Source organism: Maylandia zebra, linkage group LG7, assembly GCF_041146795.1.
Source record: "Maylandia zebra isolate NMK-2024a linkage group LG7, Mzebra_GT3a, whole genome shotgun sequence".
NCBI lineage: Eukaryota > Metazoa > Chordata > Actinopteri > Cichliformes > Cichlidae > Maylandia > Maylandia zebra.
Genome location: NC_135173.1, coordinates 61,526,506 through 61,544,887, shown reverse-complemented (window position 1 = coordinate 61,544,887; position 18,382 = coordinate 61,526,506). Strand labels below are relative to the sequence as shown.

The 18,382-nt window shown below is 39.8% G+C and overlaps 1 protein-coding gene across 2 annotated transcripts in view; it reads left to right on the top strand.

Annotated features, from left to right (window-relative positions):
* The window catches only part of slc12a2 (solute carrier family 12 member 2), a 60,380-nt gene that overhangs the window by 37,456 nt on the left and 4,542 nt on the right, over positions 1–18,382 (top strand). Inside the window, exons 17-26 of one of the 2 annotated variants that reach the window (XM_004572818.3) lie at positions 869–1,009; positions 1,871–1,977; positions 6,635–6,714; positions 9,140–9,283; positions 10,782–10,829; positions 11,665–11,787; positions 13,996–14,107; positions 17,030–17,116; positions 17,696–17,831; positions 18,114–18,181. In XM_004572818.3, coding sequence (XP_004572875.2) covers positions 869–1,009; positions 1,871–1,977; positions 6,635–6,714; positions 9,140–9,283; positions 10,782–10,829; positions 11,665–11,787; positions 13,996–14,107; positions 17,030–17,116; positions 17,696–17,831; positions 18,114–18,181 — 1,046 coding nt within the window. The remainder of the gene's footprint in view (positions 1–868; positions 1,010–1,870; positions 1,978–6,634; positions 6,715–9,139; positions 9,284–10,781; positions 10,830–11,664; positions 11,788–13,995; positions 14,108–17,029; positions 17,117–17,695; positions 17,832–18,113; positions 18,182–18,382) is intronic. The other variant, XM_004572819.3, reaches the window with a different exon arrangement.

Here is an 18,382-nt window from a genome sequence, read left to right as displayed (position 1 = left end):
GGAGCCAATGCAGGGGCAACCAGGAGAAAAATGTGAAATGTGTATAAGGTGTTTTCATATCTTGGAGAGGACATCTAATTGACATAATGCTTTCCCTGTTCCCTTGCTCTAACCATCAAAAAACCAATGCTTAACCCTAACCTCAGGTTATGGTAAGGTTGAGGCTAATTTTAACCCTGACACTAAAAGCACATTTTGAGCATCAAACACGCCTTCACACTCGTGGGTACTGGCATTTTGTCCCCATAAGTGAATGCTGGTCCCCACATGTTTAGTAGGAAGCCAATTTTCTGTCCTCAGATGCGCACACACAACCATAGAAGATCAATTTATGTACCTGCACATTTTCCAATGTTTGTTCCAGGTGTTATGTTTATTTTTCTTGCAGGTGCAGCAGTTGGTGATACATTGTGCATTTCTATTTTTTAATCTGTCCTTTTATTTATTTGGATGGTGGTGGGGACTTTTTTTTCCTTTTTCTAGAAAGCAATGAAAAACATATTCCAGTGAAGAGTTTTCGACAGCATGAAATAAACGATAGAGTACAATATGTCGTTTTAATATATCATCATATCGCACAGCCCTAATGTTGCACACAAAGCTAGTGAACGATTTGGAATAGCCTGGTCTTTTGTATTTTAAAAATAAGTACTGCAGAGTACTGAACGAAAAAGTCACAAAAGCAGGCAGAGATTCAGAGCAGGTGATTGAGCCGCACATTAAATTCTTCTGTTTAACTTTCACACATCAAAAGTTGTTGAAATTCGCATCTTTTCATCTTTGAAACTTAGATTTGTGGTCATTTGTTGTACAATACCAACACTGATAAATTTAAGGCTGTTGTTAATTTGGCCTCCTGTCTCCATAGGGCTATAGAAGACCAAACTTCAAAGAGCTTGCCACAGATCAGGCACGCTACCAACGCTGGCTGCTGAAGAACGAGACCAAAGCCTTCTACACGCCAGTGTTTGCTGAGGACCTAAAACAAGGCTGTCAGTACTTGCTTCAGGTAGGAAAACTAAATTCTATTCAGAGTTGTGTGTTTGTTCTTAACTCTTTGCACGGAAGCATTGTTCAAGTACTTTTTTTTTTTTTTTTTTGTGTTTGTTGGGCCGAGCCATCAATAGTAGAGGTTGGGGCATAATACTTGAACTGGTAAATGATGTTGTACATTATTGGTAAGTTTAACTAACTAATATTTCTGACAATGACTAGACCAGTCATGCAGATCCATGATTGAAACATTAACTATTATTCCCAAAATACAATGAAAAGAACACATGCTGTGACTCACACAGACGCTGTGACATAAATAGCAGTACTAACTGGAAGATAATTTTTAAAAGGCTGTCATTTCCTTAAACAAATGTGTTCCTGTGAATTATGGTGAGTTATGTAAAGTATATTGGGATCTACAGTATGTACAGAAATAACTGAAAATCTGGATAAAACTATTAACACTCAAGAGCATAGCAACAAGTTATTAAGATTAAGACAGTGAGTTGAAGCTAATGATTATTTGATGCTAAAAAAAAAAAGAGATGTGGTGTTGCAGTAAAAGGCATAAAATTGCATAAGGTAGCCCAGGTGCATTACTGTAGTGAAAGTGAGACTGGTTATTTTCAGGACTGAGGAGTAAGGTGCCTGGAAGTAATTATTCACACATTATTTGCTATCGGTAACCAACTTGAGAGTGGATAATATGAGTCTCCTTTAAGATTGGACTCATAACCCAAGTGAAAGGCTGAACACTGTATGGACTGAACTGTTTTTATTTCCTGCTCCACACTCATAGTTTTGCTTATTCTTTGGAAATGAGCCACATTTAAGAAATGATTAATCTGCGATTCCTGTTCCTGGTCCAATCAAGGCTGCTGGTCTTGGCCGCCTCAAGCCAAACACCCTTGTTCTGGGCTTCAAGAATGACTGGAGGGATGGGGACATGATGAATGTGGAGACTTACATCAGCATGATCCAGTAAGTAGAATAAGAGAAGAAAAGAATTATATAAAAGAAAAAACACTCTCTTCTTTCGACAAGTCTTCACTGTGTTCGATGGTACATCCGATGCTGTGGAAATTTTATACCCTCCTGCTTTGTAAGTGTTCTACAAACCGTGAATTTTTCTTTAGTACGCAACTCGGTAAATGTCAGGAAACTCCTACTAGGACAGCTGGATGTTACATAGGGCTAATCGGTCTCTGTAATTGTTGGCAGGTGTGTACAAAAGAAGACTGAATGCTGTGATTAAATCAAAAAGGTGCTTCAACAATTTTGTTGTTGACACTAATAAACTAATATTTCGTAGTTTAATGGTATGCACACACATGCAAACAGGTTATTGTACGTTTTATATTTTTCATATATTTCACCCTAACAGATTTATAAAATTTTCAGTGGTATAGGTTCTAGGTAACATAAAAGGTACAATTGGTCCATGCTGGAAGCTGCCAAGTTCTCTCACCATATTTGAATTCAGTGGCTGGGAACGATGTCTCTCTTACAACATATCCTGTTTTGTGCATGTCGCCAAACTCTTAGTACCCCAAACGTGGAGGCCAATAGAACTCAGCTGTCAGCAGGGCCATTAGAGCAGCTCGTTATAAGCTAACATTTTGCCAGGTAATTTTGGGCTCGAGTGTCGTAAAAATCACTTTTCCTTAAACAGTTTGATTACACTTTCGCAGGGTACGATGGTTCATTCTTTAGGAATGTGAGTCCAGCAATGTTGGATCCACTTCAGAGAAAGTTTCACTAACACCCACTCACATTCTTGGCTGTTTGACCTCAGGAAATCACATGATAGGGTGGGGCTAGGTTTCACAGTGGGTTCACCTGAAACCTTGGCTGATTGTAACCCACACCCATTTTCACTAGAGATGGACCGATCCGATATTGCGTATCGGTCCGATACTGACCTAAATTACTGGATCGGATATCGGAGAGAAATAAAAATAAATAAATAAAAAAAAAACTTAATCCGATCCATTAAATATCATGAAAGCACCTCACAAAACTTGCGACATGGCGTAACTCACCTCATAACCTTAGCACGTCGGAGCAGTGTGCTCACGTGATAGAGCAGCGGTGGCGTGCGAGACTTCTCGGCGGTCTGTTTGAGCATTTGTAGCCTTGCTACCAAACCGGCATTTCATCTCCGAGGAAGTGATCCCAGAGGGAAGTAAAGCAAGTGTGTAAGTTCATCTCTGAATGTTTGAAAAGCATTCCCACATTAAGCTTAACAACCGATGGAGCGACTGCCTTTTCTCTCTCCCTCCCTCTCCTGTTGCTACTTCAATCGTGAAACTGGTCAATGATCAGTTAGAATTTAGAATTTATTTAATATTACTTTCTACACCAGGATCTTTTTCTACGTAGCTGACTGCTGGTAACTGTGCAGGGGCGGGTCTAGCAAAGTTATGCCAGGGGGGCCGATAGGGCATGAACAGGGAAAAGGGGGCACAAAGAAATACTCTTTTTATTTTTTTATTTTTTTTTCTTATTCTCATTTAAAATGTCTAGCTTTTAATAAATAATTATCTGAATCTTACACCCAAAGTTTTATGTATAGAAGTCCATTACTGTATATAGTAACTATTAAGTCTAATATACCCTAGTAAGCTAGTACTTTTTCCTTTGGGAACCTTTCTTTCTTTCTTTCTTTCTTTCTTTCTTTCTTTCTTTCTTTCTTTCTTTCTTTCTTTCTTTCTTTCTTTCTTTCTTTCTTTCTTTCTTTCTTTCTTTCTTTCTTTCTTTCTTTCTTTCTTTCTTTCTTTCTTTCTTTCTTTCTTTCTTTCTTTCTTTCTTTCTGCCTAATATTTCCGCTAAGTACTCTTTAAAATACCAGAATAGGGAGGATGGAGTAGGTTTAAGTTCATTAGATTGATAAGTATTGCTGAACGATGAAATATTTTGGGTGCAGTGTATTTTTTTGCATACAGGTATAACAGAATAGCTTTAGTGTTTGTTTGGTTTTTTTTGTTTTCTTTTACTTTTTCTCAAGACTTGAGTATGAACTTGTACAAAATGCAGCAAGATATTTAAAAAAACAACAACAAAAAAACTGATTTATTGATTAAAAAACACACTATATTGGATTCATATCAGTATCGGCAGATATCCAAATTTATGATATCGGTATCTGTATTGGACATAAAGTGGTATCGTGCCTTCTCTAGTTTTCACACCTTGGCTGGTGTGATTAGGTAGAGGATCCATGAGGGGTACACTCCCATAGGACTTAAAAATCTTGGACTCTCCACCAGTTGCTCCTAGAACTAAAGAAGCTTCTCGGATGAGAGGTGAAATGTCTTCAAGAAATTTAAGTTAAATAATTTGATGTAAGATGCTTTTCTTTCCAAGCTCCTTAGACTACGATGACCTGGATGACTGAGAAGTTTCACAGACATATTTCACTAACAACAGCTAATAACAACTAACAGAGTCTAACGGTAGCTCACAGCAGCAAAAACAGCTTACCAACAGAAAAACTAATGATAGCCTTAACAACTCCTCTCATTCCCAAAAAGTTGATTCTGTTCATCTGGATGTCTAGGCCCCTTCCTCGTTTCAGAGATAGTCTTTCCCTTTTCACGTAAATGGCCTCCTTGACTCCGCACTCAAACCAGCGTTCATCTCTGTCCATGATGTGTACATCCTCATCACTGAGAGCGTCTAGGTGTAAATAAAGTGCAGAGTCCTGGCCTGATGAGTTAGCTCCTCTGTGTTGTCCCAATCCCCTTAGGTTGTTTGGTTTCCCCGATGTATAAATCATAGCAATCCTTTTGGCACTTAACAGCGTACGCTATGTTACTCTGTTTATGCAGTTTGACCCCATCCTTGGGATGGACCCATTTTTGACACAGCATGTTTTGGGGTTTTAAAACCACAGAGACTCAATGATTAGAGGAAATGCATCTCAGCTGTCTCATACTGTTTCTATACAACTGCTGTGTGCTCTATACAGCAGTTGTCTTTCACTCTGGATTGCTTGAAGCATTCTTTAGGTGTCTTCCCAGCTTTGACAAATGTCTAGGGTGCATCTTTCTTTCTTACAAGTTTGTGATTGGAGCCATTCCCCAAATCTCTGTGAATGGCCACTGAATAATGTTTATGACAGTTTGCATATTAATGATCATGAACCTGACCACGGTTCATTGTTAGTCAGTGGTGCTAGTTTTGGTCATTATGCAAATGTACGTCTGTGAAGGTTCTCAGTCATCCAGGTCATCATAGTCAAAGGAGCTTGCAAAGAAAAGCGTCTGGACTTCTTTAAGTTACTTGAAGACGTTTCACCTCTCATCCGAGAAGCTTCTTCAGTTCTAAGGTCAAATGGTGGAGAGTCCCAGATATAAACCTAGTGGGAGTATCCCCCCACAGAGGGACAAAAGGACCCCCTGATGATCCTCTAATCCCCTGAGCCAAGGTGTGAAACTGTGTGTGGGTCCCAATCAGCCAGAGTTTCGGGTGAGTTCATTGTGAAACCTGGCCCCACCTTATCATGCGAATTCCTGAGATCAGATGGCCCAGGATGTGAGTGGGCGTTAAGGCGTCTGGGAAGGGATCTCAAAACTGGATTATAGATGGCAGAGAGTTGGTGTCGTAAACCTCCGCCACCGAGAGTTGGTGTTTACGATACCAACTCTCTGCCATCTATAATCCAGTTTTGAGATCCCTTCCCAGACGCCTTAACGCCCACTCACATCCTGGGCCATCTGACCTCAGGAATTCGCATGATAAGGTGGGGCCAGGTTTCACAATGAACTCACCCGAAACTCTGGCTGATTGGGACTCACACCTTGGCTCAGGGGATTAGAGGATCATCAGGGGGTCCTTTTGTCCCTCTGTGGGGGGTTACTCCCACTAGGTTTATATCTGGGACTCTCCACCATTTGACCTTGGAACTGCAGAAGCTTCTCGGATGAGAGGTGAAACGTCTTCAAGTAACTTAAAGAAGTCCAGACGCTTTTCTTTGCAAGCTCCTTTGACTATGCAAATGTACATTTTGTAATATTGGGAAACCTCCAGTCAGCTCAGACTGAAGTAATTTACATGATGACAAAATGTTTCTCCCACTGAAAACGCTTCTAGATAAACAGAATCGGTTGTTTTTGATATTACTGATATTATTCAAATATGTTCAAATACAATGTATACAAAAACTTCTTTTTACATAAACAGTAGTAGAAACATGCTAGCCATTATGGGATAGAGTGTAATTGTCATGTTTTTGATCTTTTTGATCTCCCTTGGATTAAAACAAGTCCATGAGAAATCTGTTGTCCTGTTGAACTCTAAAGCAGTCATGTGAGACTTGAGGTGAATGGGTTCTTCATTGTAATGCGAGGATTATAGCATTAGAGCTGAATGTCACAGATTGTTCAGTCCGATAGTATTAAAATCAAAGCTAATACGCTTAAAAATTTGCCCTTTATTTTCCATTGTATGTTGTCCAGTGCAATACAATACTACAACCTGTGGCATTGAGAACGATGTTTGAGTCTTCTTGTGTGCTTGTTTATCTTTTTTCTTAAATACTCTGTGGGTTTCTTACTGTCTTTGTTTAGTTGAGGGAAAATTGCTTCAGTCCACTGTTAATGGGAACCTTTTTTTTTTTCTCCCCCTTCCTTTGAAGTGATGCCTTTGACTTCCAGTTTGGTGCTGTTATCCTGCGACTGAAAGAGGGGCTGGATGTCTCCCATATCCAAGGGCAAGGTACCAAACACATGCAGAGCAGCTTATTCTAAAAAAACACTGTTGTAGTACATATGTAGCATCAGCTCAGATTACATACAGATAAAGGTTAATTAAATATAGCTGAGTGTTTTTCCAGTATTATCACATAGCATCACATAAATCAACTTAGAAGGAGAATAAGCATTCATTATATTTCCTTCTTCTTCAGTCTGCTTATCAGTCTTAAGATATTTTCAAGCATTGATTGACGTTCCAGTTTGGAACCGAACACATCAGTTCATACAATGTTCACATTCACAATACTAAGCATGAAAACTTACAAGTGGAAAAAATGATAGTTTTCCACAGACTGAGGTGACATCTGGTTTTGTCTGACCAAAAGTCCCAGCACAGTGGCACACAATGTGTAATAAACTGTCTATACTTACTGTCAATATGCATTGTGTGGCAGAAAAACTCATCAAATCCACATCTTTGAGTGGCTGCAAACAAATATTTGACATTTTTGCTTCAAGAACAACTTGCAGGTTGGCAACCTTAGTGAATAAATGTAAAGAATTGGAATAATTTGATTTTACCACAAATTAAAAAAGCCTGGTCATAAGATTGCTGTAGTAATTATTAGGGGTGCAACAATACACAAAATTCACGGTTCGGTTCGGTTCGATACTTTGGTGTCACGGTTCGATATTTTTTCGATACAAAAAAAATGTTCATGCATTTTTAATTTGTCATTTATTAAAATTATAAATATATATTTTAACTCAAAAGTACAGTTTTTAAATTTAACCCTAACCCTTGTGCGTGTTTTTTATTTTGACAGCGAATGCGCACCTGCGGACCACTTATGTGCAGCCCTGGTTATTTAGCTCATCATATTGCAGCCACAGAAATTCTTTTGTCCATGAAACCATAAAGCTGCACTTTCTTTTTGCCTTATAGTCTGATTTGTCATAACTTCTCCGTTTTGTGGTAAGCTTTTCTTTGGCTGTCACTTCTTCACCCTGACCTGTCTTATTTGGCTCAGCAGAACTAAAATATATATCTGTCTGTGAAGGTTCTCAGTCATCCAGGTCATCGTAGTCAAATATAAATCCTGCTGCTTTTACACGCGCACTCACATAAGCTCAGTGATTCTCTGCGCGATCAACCTCTCACATGTTTAAGCTGCGGGAGATTTCACTTGTCATGTTTGCATAGTAAGCTAACGATTAATAAGACGATGTCAGAGGAATTGGTGCACAAATTATCATCACTCACAGATCAGTGCTGTCGCTCTCTATACACAGTTCGCGCGATTGCAAAGTGAAAGCAAAAAAACAAGCGCAAATTCAAACGCGATTTCAATATGTCACATATTGACAGTGGCTCACCCAATGACATAATTACCCAGCTACATTTCCGAAAGAATGCAAAAGCATTGACATATATTTTTCCTACAATAGCCCGACGGGCAGGGAAGAGATAGATTTTGGTACCCCGACTGAAAAAATCGCTAGCCCCAGGACGTCGGGCTAGCGATATTGCAAGCCCTGTATCTGATTGAGGAATCACTCATCTTTGGAAAAGAGAGTTTATTACAGAGAAATGGCTCTTTCCAAAATAAAAGCTATACTATCCGCTTTTTCTGGGCTATATTCTCAGCAGCATATTAAACAGCTGTCTAAATGACTCGGCTAAAGTTAGCAGCATGCTTGCTTGTTTTTTTTCTGCTTCCACTTGTCTTTGCACTAGGATGATGTCGGCGTAAATGTGCAGTCATATTCGTTGTGTTCCCACTAGTGCTTTCAGGTTAATCTCGCTGAAATGACCTTAACGCCACAACACGGCAAATCTCCGTTAACGAGCTACCGCCGATCGCCCCGTGCATGGGGCTAGACGGCCAACACGTTAACGAGCTAACTGCGCTAACACACTAGTTCCCACCCATGTAATTGAGCATTGCATGGCACATCCAACATACTGTTTTACTTTAGTCCATGACTCGCTTACCTTCAGGGTCATACGTCACATGAAAACCAAAATAATTCCAAACGCCAGATCTGAATGAGAGTGGGGGAGGTCCATGTTGTAAGGAGAGCTTAACTTCTGTCTCGCTAGCTTACCCTGCGCTCTTCCTTCTGATGATGCTGTCTGTGTTGAGCGCTCAGTGAATCTGCGTTCGACTACTCCGCCTAGGCTGCACTGTCGACCCTAGGCAGAGTAGTCGAACGCAGATTCACTGAGCGCTCAACACAGACAGCATCGTCAGAAGTAAAGTTGATAAAATAAATTACAAATTTTGTATTGTTCGATACATATGCGTACCGAACCGAAAGCACTGTATCGAACGGTTCAATATCGATACGAATATCGTTGCACCCCTACTAATTATGTATGTGAACTAGCTTAGTATATTGTTATGTATATTTCTAATTCCCCCTTCCGTTTAATTTTCTGCCAGATGAGTCGCTGTCCTCGCAGGAAAAGCCATCAGGGATGAAAGACGTGATCGTTTCCATAGACACCAGCAAAGACTCTGATGCAGATTCCTCTAAGCCATCCTCTAAGGCCACCAGCCTCCAGAACAGCCCAGCAGTCCAGAAAGGTTAGCTATCATCAGTATGACTACATAAAATCCTTCTCTGTAATCCAGGTGCGGTAGTGTTTACATTGACGTCTGCGTTTGTATTTTTGGTTTTGCATTGCAAGCCTTGTGTTTTTCTACATTCCTCATGTCACTATTTAAGTTTTCTTCTTTCAGTGGCCTTCCTTATTCTGCATACACAAGCATACATATGCACTGCCCTGAGACCCACAGCTCCAGCTTCCCCGCTGTGCATATGTTTTGGGCTGTGTGTGCGTGTGTCCCCTGTTACCGTATGAGAGAGAGACTAATTCAGCTCAAACAGGCGTACAATTGTTTCCAGATTGGAGGAGTAATGAACGTTCCCAGTTGCAGCCTGAGCACTGGGCTACTTTCAACCTGGCTTCATGAAAGCTGTTTGGTTTGTTTGTTTTCTTTAAAGAAGTGAAGAGAGATGACAAAAATCTGTCTGCTCTTTTGCTCTTTCCCCACAGCCCCCAGCTGGTCGTGGCAGATGGCTGCTTTCCCCCAACTCTAGCTCTGCTCTTGGCCTTTTCCTTTTTGTTTTTTTTGCCCCACCTCAACAACCAAGTGCTCTCTCATAGGGGGTTGTTGAATTGATTAGATTGTTTCTAATATTGGAGAGTCTGTAGCTATATAGTATAGCACCTTGAACTGGTATTGGGTTCTCATTGCCACAAATATATTAAGTATTAGATACTTAGATGGCATATGTTATAGTATTAGATGATGGTAGTAGTATAGAGCAAAAACATAAAGTTGAACTAATTAGTAATAGTTCATGATTAAGCTTTTACTACCTTATTGATTGTTCATTAAAGATTCGGAGCAATATCACAATTTTTGTAGGAATTCGGAGACAAAATATAGCAAATGTTGTATTTTTTGTTCGGTAGATTTTTGTCTAACAATACTTTTATCAGCTCTTTATTTTGCTAAAGTATCCGCGTGATAAACAGTGTTTTGGGAACTGGATTAGAAATTGTTGAGGTATACAAAATAACAACACACTGGTCTGGTAAAGGTTGCTTTGGGTAATCCTTTGATTTGCTGCCAAAGCATGAACCCGTGCTGTCATTTGTACAGTTTTTGGCGAATTCCCTCCTCTCATCAGATTCCATTTCCATCCTAAGGTAATCCACTCCTGGCAGGAAGTTTCCATTCGATGCAGTTTCCTTACCGAGGCCACTCGAAGCCACTTTGATGTAACCAGACAGTCTCGGCTCACTGCTGATGGTTTTGTTCATGTTGGACATTAGGAATTTCTAGAACTCAGGGAAAAGGTTGAGCCGTGTGTTTATTAGAGAGTACTAGAGTATTTCAGTGTTTGTTTGTCTCCCACTGTGGGAGGTTACAGTTAACTGCCTCTCAAACAGCTTTAGATTCTTCCTCTGGTATCCCCTGACGTACTTAACTCCATCTTGCTACGTCGCATGTCAAGGTAACATTTTACCTTAACTATAATTTTTGTTTTCTCTCCTTTTGTCTCAATTCCCAGATGATGAAGATGATGGCAAAGCTACAACTCAGCCCCTGTTGAAAAAAGGCAGGAGATCCACTTCATTTAGTTGCCTTAAACCTTTCCCCTTCTTTCCATTTTGATCTTAGTATCTTTTCTGAACTCCTGCTGCTATGCTCTCCTCATTTCTGCCACCATTTTTTTCGCACTATATTTTGAATCCCTCTTGTACTAACATACTGTCGCCACCCTGCTGTCTCCCTTTCCCTCTGTTCCTTCTTTCTGGCCTGCTAGGTCCCTGGCTGTGGGATATAACATGTCTCTTTCTCATGTCCCTAGCGTGAGCCAACTCTAAAGCTGTACTGTATATGATGTTGCCTTTAACTTAGTCTGTTTTTCTGTAGGTAGGCGCGCGTGTGTGTGTGTGTGTGTGTGTGTGTGTGTGTGTGTGTGTGTGTGTGTGTGTGTGTGTGCGCCTGTGTTCCAACATTTCTGTTTTCTCCAAGCTGTCTTCAGTCTCTCACCTGCTTTTCTTGCCACATTCTGGAGCTGACTAATTTGCCTTAAGCTTTCTTCTTAGGATGGAAACTGCTCTCCTGTTTTCACACTTCCATTTGTTTGGTTTTTAGTAGTAATGTTTTTTTATTCTGTACCTATATCACTTAAAACTTTTAAATAATAAAATTAAACGAATTTATTTTCTAATAATAGAACACTATACTTACAAGCAATAAACAGAATTCTACTGTATACTTCATTTTCAGCTATGGGCATGTATATTCTTTATATACATGTCCATAACTGACATGTGTGCGTCCTATTGAGCTACACTTCTACCAAGCACAAAATTATTAGTTTTATTATGCCTTATTAATGAGATTTGCTTTTATTTTGTCTTTTGTTGTGGTGTGCATCCCCGCAGACAAGAAGAGCCCGACAGTACCTCTGAATGTGTCCGACCAGAGGCTGCTAGAGGCCAGCCAACAGTTCCAGAAGAAACAGGGGAAGGGCACAGTGGATGTCTGGTGGCTGTTTGATGATGGAGGTGATTGTTAGTTATATTATTGTGCGACCATTATTGATCTCAAAATTCTCTATTTGGTCTGTTATTAAAATACTGTCATACTGAACAGGTTCATAAGTATTGACATATTAGGTTACTTGTGTACTGAACCATGTACAAGTTTAGGTTAGTTTTGGGGTTTTTTTGGCCTGCATCAGTTGGACATGTAATATACTCACATTTACTTTTAGGGCTGGTTGATATGAGGAAAATCTAATATCACAATATTTTTGGGGCTAAATCACAATACACGATAAATATCACGATATGTTTAAATAACCTCCATAAACAAATGTTATTTTCAACCGTATAGTGTGTAAAATTGCACTTGTATACTCATTCAAATCAACCAATTAATATTTTTTTCTACTTTGAATTCAAAAAATCTGAATGAATTGCAATGTTTTAACCATTTTCTAACCGTCAGTTGCAATACCGTGACAGTAAGTCTCTTTCTGTGGTCAACATGAGACCAAACAAAAGATCATAGCAACAAAAAAGTCCAAGCATTCATGAGACACTCATAATCCACTCTCTCTGAAGTAATTGCATTACTAGACTCTTTCTCGAGAGTTTCAGATTATTCAATAAACTAAAGTACACTATTTTGGTATTAACCTCTCTCTGAAGTTTGCAGGCTCTGAATCGTCTATTTCCAAATTCTTATGGAGAGATAAACCCACATGTATTAGCTGAAACATGCCTATAAAGGACCAAGGATAAAGGAGGACTAGATGTGCCTAACTTTCAACACTACTTCTTAGCCAGTGGGCTACATTTCATCTCAGGATGGTTAAAACATACCCTCTTGGCCCTGGCTAGATGTCAAACAGCCACTATGCAACAATATCTCTGACCTACCATTCATTAGCTCAAACAACAAACGACAGTTATGCTTAAAAGCATCAATATCAGATACTCTCTGACGGCATGGTGGGAGTTTCTAAAATGACTGAGTCTTCATTAATTCCATGGAAATGTTGGGCAGGTGCTCAGCATTTGTATATGTGTGCATGAGGGTGGGCATGCATGCTTGTGTCTGTGTGTGCCTTTTTGTCTACATCTGTGTGTCAGGTTGGGTCTTGGACTCAACCTCTCTTGGAACATCTTGGGCCCCCCATCTCCATCACCGCCCACCACACCGGTGCATTGGTGGTTCTCAGTGTCTGGGGCTGGGTACTTGGGTGTGGGGGGTTCTTGGATCTCAGGTCTCTGGGCCCGGGTTCGGTCTGCTTAGTCATAGCCGTCGGAGCCTGTGGGCTCGTTGTTGTGCGCTCGTCGTTCTGGTTCTTAAAGAAAATACGTTGCTTGGCAAACATTTCTATGCAAGTAAGAGTTTGCAGTGGCTCCACCTCTGTAAAGATGTGACCAGGGCCAGCGGGAGAACTCTGGCTTTTAACACCAGCTGATGAGTGTCACTTCAGATCTGGCTCATCATCATCATTATGACATTAAGTGTCATCGGCACTAAAAAGTGCAGATACAACTGTTGACAGCATATGCAGCAGATCCTAAAAGTACTCAGGCCTCTACAATTCTGGCACCTGTAAGTTTCACATTAAGTGTCAAAGCATTAAATTTAAATTGCTGACTTTTTCTGTAATGTTCAGCCTGAAATATGTAGTTTTAAGCCCAAAAGAACATCTGTGAAGATTCTAGTTCTGATTATCTTTGTGCTGTCACAGCATCATGGGGATGAGCAGAAACAAGTAAAGCCGTATTTGGTATGTTTTGCATTCCTATTGATACGCAAAGGCAGACTCTCACCCACAAAAACACATAGACAGTATGTTCTGACAGGATCTGTCATTTTCACACTTCCCAATGATTATAAATCAGGATTGAATTCATTTTGGTAGCATCATGTTGCATTTGCATTTTGAAGTGACAGATTCAACAACTGCTCATCTCAAACATGCTAGAAAAATTTGTTTGTCAAGTTGGGTTTTCTTTGTTTTTTGTTTCTGAGAAGAAGGGGAAAAAGGGCCACTACGTTGTTTTCTGTTTGAATTTAATTTGACTCTGTTTAATGCAAAAGGGATCATGAATCGGTTTCTGCAGCACTGAGTGCTGGTCTATAGAAAGTCCAAAGGTCTGAGGTTTGGACTTTAGAGTGTACAGATCTTAAATGTTTGTGTCACAAAAGTTGTATATTGAGCAGTTTGGTTTGTTTTTATGTTTCCCATCTAGGTCTGACTCTGCTGATCCCCTACCTTCTTACCAATAAGAAGCGGTGGAAGGAATGTAAGATCCGTGTTTTCATTGGAGGCAAGATCAACAGGATTGATCACGACCGCAGAGCGTAAGTACTGTACATGCTGACAGTTTTGTCAAGACTGGAGAGTACTGTACAAAGGAATGAGTGTCTACCCTATGAAGTCTTTTATTCAGCCTTTGAAATCAAAACGATACTACCAAAAGCCAGCACTCCAAAAAATGTAAACAAAACCAAACTACCTAAAATAATAATAATAATAACTTTCTAATATCTTTCTAATTGCCTTTTAAAAATTTAAAGACACTTGTTGTTATAAGCAGCACTAAGTAAATAAACTGAATTTAAAATTCAGTCATATTGTTAATTACACTTAAATGTAATTGTTATTAAACATAAAAGGATTCATAACATTGGATGAGAACAAGAGGAAGCTGTAAATAGCCCCGGTGCTCTTCTGCCTTTAGTCTTTTGACTAAAACATAATTTAGGCACCTGAAGTCTAGTTTTAGTCTAGGTTTAGAATGCAGACTGCTGATGGAAGTTAGTTGGTAGCTAAATCTGGCACAAAGCATCCTTTTCTTTTTAACTTATTAATGTATTTTGTGCGTGGGCCCGTAAATACAATAAAATGAAACTAAATATAAAGGTATAGCAGTATAATATTTAAGTGTGAAAGTTTGTTTTGATTTATACCAACGAGAGGTGCCCCTAAGGGGGGGGGGGGGTGGTGGTGGTGTGTGTGTGTGTGTGTGTTAGGAAAAAAGTAGTAACATTTCCTGGGGGCACATCAAATGTGTGCGTTTAACCTTATTGCTCAAGGGGATTAGTTATGATTTGATGACTTTCAAACTCATTCACCTGTCTATACAATTTAATTAGTTCTGCGTGGATCTCTTCTTTCGGGCAGGGTCAGGGTTAGTGGACACCCAAGCTTTTGAATGTGGTAACTCGAGAACGAAGCGATGTAGGAGTTTGAAGTTGATACCATAGGTGTATCTACTGAAAATCCAGACTAGTTTGAATCTCAGTGACCTCGACCTTAGGGTCAAGTTTTCTGAAAACCTTGTAAATGCCATAATTGGAGAAGGAGGTCACCTAGGATCTTAAATAGATTTATAATAAGTTCATGAGTTTGGCCTTAAGGTCAGGGGTCAGAGGTTTTCTGAAAATTTAGCGAACGTGACAACTTGAACAAGGACAAATTCGCACCATAGGCGCATTTATCAGGAGGCTGAGGGCGACCACTGGCCACCACCAGTATTTTTATTTGTTGATACAAGTGTCATAGTTATTGTCAAAAGAAGATTTTCGTTGACAAAAACTACGACAACAATTATTGGTCAACGAAATTAACACTGTTGCAGACACGAGGAAGCTGTGCTTTACCATACATGCTGTGCAGTTAGCAGAAAACACAGTGTAGGTATGTCTTTCCTTTCAGCACCACTCTCACACATTTGTTTATAACATAAGGATGTATCCAAAAACTAGATGTCTTAAAATGCATTTTATATGCACAAAGTTCTAACCCTGACTGTTTCTGTACATTATTATAAATGTCACTGTTCATTTAAAGGCTGACATCTCTCCAGGTTAATGTAAGCGCATACAACGTAAAATGTACACATAATGTATACTGCAGCATTCAACACTGCATGTTTTTGACCATAAATAGGGAAACAATCACACAAAGCTCATATTAGCTATTAAATATTATTTGTAGTGATAAAAATTAATAAAAATCATCTAAGAAGCTGACCTGCTACATATAAATGATAAATTTGCCTTTGTACTTGCTGTGTGGGTGTATGCATGCAAGTGTGTGGGTGCTCGAAAGGAGCCATACCCACATTTTCTTAAATGGATTGAATTTTGTAGGTGCTAATATTACATGTATCTTAGTAAATATACCTTATTTATTATGTGTGCTTACAAAAATTGCTCATCCTGCAGACAGACTCCACCTCCTCTGACTTGTCTTTGTTATCCTCTTAAAAAAAATAGATTCGCTCGACACATGAAGCAGTTCTACAACTGCTACAGGTTGTGGTTGGATTTTCAGTTGCAGCAGATCTCAAGTGCAGAACGAGGTATACCGATGCCAGCTCAAGACCAGTGCTAGAGTTAGTCCATCTGTTGTGGAATGAGAGACTGGAGAAGCAGCTGAATGAAACTGATGGCAGAGAGCTGGCCAGTAGGGAAAACACAGGAACAAAAAGGGCATAGCTGACAGATTAGCAGGCGCTGAACAGTCAGTCTGAATCCAGTAAAGTTTCAAATCAGTGAAGAAAATGTGATTGAGTTCATTCTCAAAAGTTATTCTCTGGGGATGATGTGAGTCTATCCCTTACCCCCATCCCTCCTGCCAAAGAAGTCAACACGATTTTATTGGCCGGAGAATGTGCCACTCATTGTCCTGCTTTTGTCGTATGAAATTAGCTGAGTGTAGAAGCTTTTATGTTTGCGTGACTGCAGAACTATCAACAGTTTGTTTCAACAGACATCTGACATTTCAACATGTTCCTGTCTAACTTCATCTCTTACCAACAGACAGAAAGTAAAACCTGCATAACTTTTTTTTTCCCCTCCAAAGCTGGGAGTCCTGCCTGCTCCTCCTGCTGGAAAGCAGCTGAACTAAAGATTTGAGACAAAAATAAAACAAATTTGTTAAAGTAAATGAATAAATGCTTGGCACTGACACTGGAAACATGACAGTCACGTAGCCAACACAATAATAACGAGCTTGAACACGTAGTCCTGTAGCCCACGACACATAGATAGCAGATGATGCTCTCCGGCACCAAGTGTTTGAAACTAAAGCTAAAGGAAATTATTCTCATAGATAGAATTCCACATTATAAACCCTGTACCACCCGCTAGTGTTCAGAGTTATTCAAAGCAGCTTCCCGTGTATCCAACCAGAGCTTCTTGGACTGCACATGTCTTGTTTAACAGCTTATTTATAGTATTGATCCTACCTCTCTGTTTTTGACATTCCTGTTACAGGATGGCTACTCTGCTGAGTAAGTTCAGGATAGACTTTTCGGACATTACTGTCCTTGGAGACATCAACACCAAGCCCAAGAAGGAGCAGTAAGTCCACTTTGTTAAGCTTCACACTTTGAACATCCTCCACAATTGTTAACGTGTATTATGTCACACATTCAGTATCTAAAGTGCCTTGAGGAAACTGTTGGCTCTATTTGGCACGGTATAAAGAAAAGAAAGCTAACCGTTTTAATTATGTCAGCATTTGAAATTCAATGTTTAGCATGTTTGAGGACAGTAAGCTGAGCTGAAAAGCAAATTACTGGCGCCCTCGTGTGGTCTGTGTGGGAAAAGACGTGTGGCTTTGAGACCATGTTGATTTGGTTTGAACAAATGATGATTTTTAACAAGGGAACATTTTCTTAACATTAATAAATCTGAAGACTTTTCAAGAAAGTATCACAGTCCAGATCCAGACATCCGCCTGGGTCTCGAGACTTGGTAATTAGTAATTTCATTTTTATTCAAAACATCCATTTTTGTTCATTTCTTTGGTGAGATGATTTTGAAAATTCAGTTCATTTCAATTTTATTTATATAGTGCCTTATCACAACAGTTGCCTCAAAGCTTTGTGTAGTTACCTGTTTTACATGAGGATTAACCATGAAGCTGTTGTGACGCAGCATGGCAGCCTTCGAGGAGATGATTGAGCCTTATCGGCTGAAAGAAGATGATATGGAGCAGGAGGCAGCTGAGAGGCTGAAGAACAGCGAACCATGGAGGATCACTGACAACGAGCTGGAGCTATATCGTGCCAAGGTCACAAGATTTCCCCGCATATTCCATTTACATGAGTCTTTAATCTCATAAGATGAAATTCTTGAGTCAGTCAAAGTTCCATATGACTTCAGGGTTCAGAGGGATTCATTCTTTGATCCTCTGCAGCCTCATTCAGTTGTTCTGTAGGGAGAGTGGAAGCAGTTCAGTGTAGCTTATACTGTGAGCGACACTGCTGCCTCGAAGTCTGTGGTGCAGTGGCTTGCGAAAATGATCTTGTTACGTGATACCTGATTGCTTGATCCTGTGGTTGTCTCTCTTTAGACCCATCGGCAGATCAGACTCAACGAGCTGCTGAAGGAACACTCAAGCACAGCCAACCTCATTGTTATGTAAGCTTGGGTTGGGTGGGTGTGGGGGGTGGGTGCGTATGTGTTTTAGTTTCAATAATACAAAGTGGGGGAGAAAAAAACATGACAATTTAAAAAAGAAAAAAAGAAAAAACTTGAATGAAAATACTCGTTGTCAGCAGATTAGACATACAAACCTCTTTCTACTGATAGCAACACCAGCTGGTTATAAGCTAACATTAT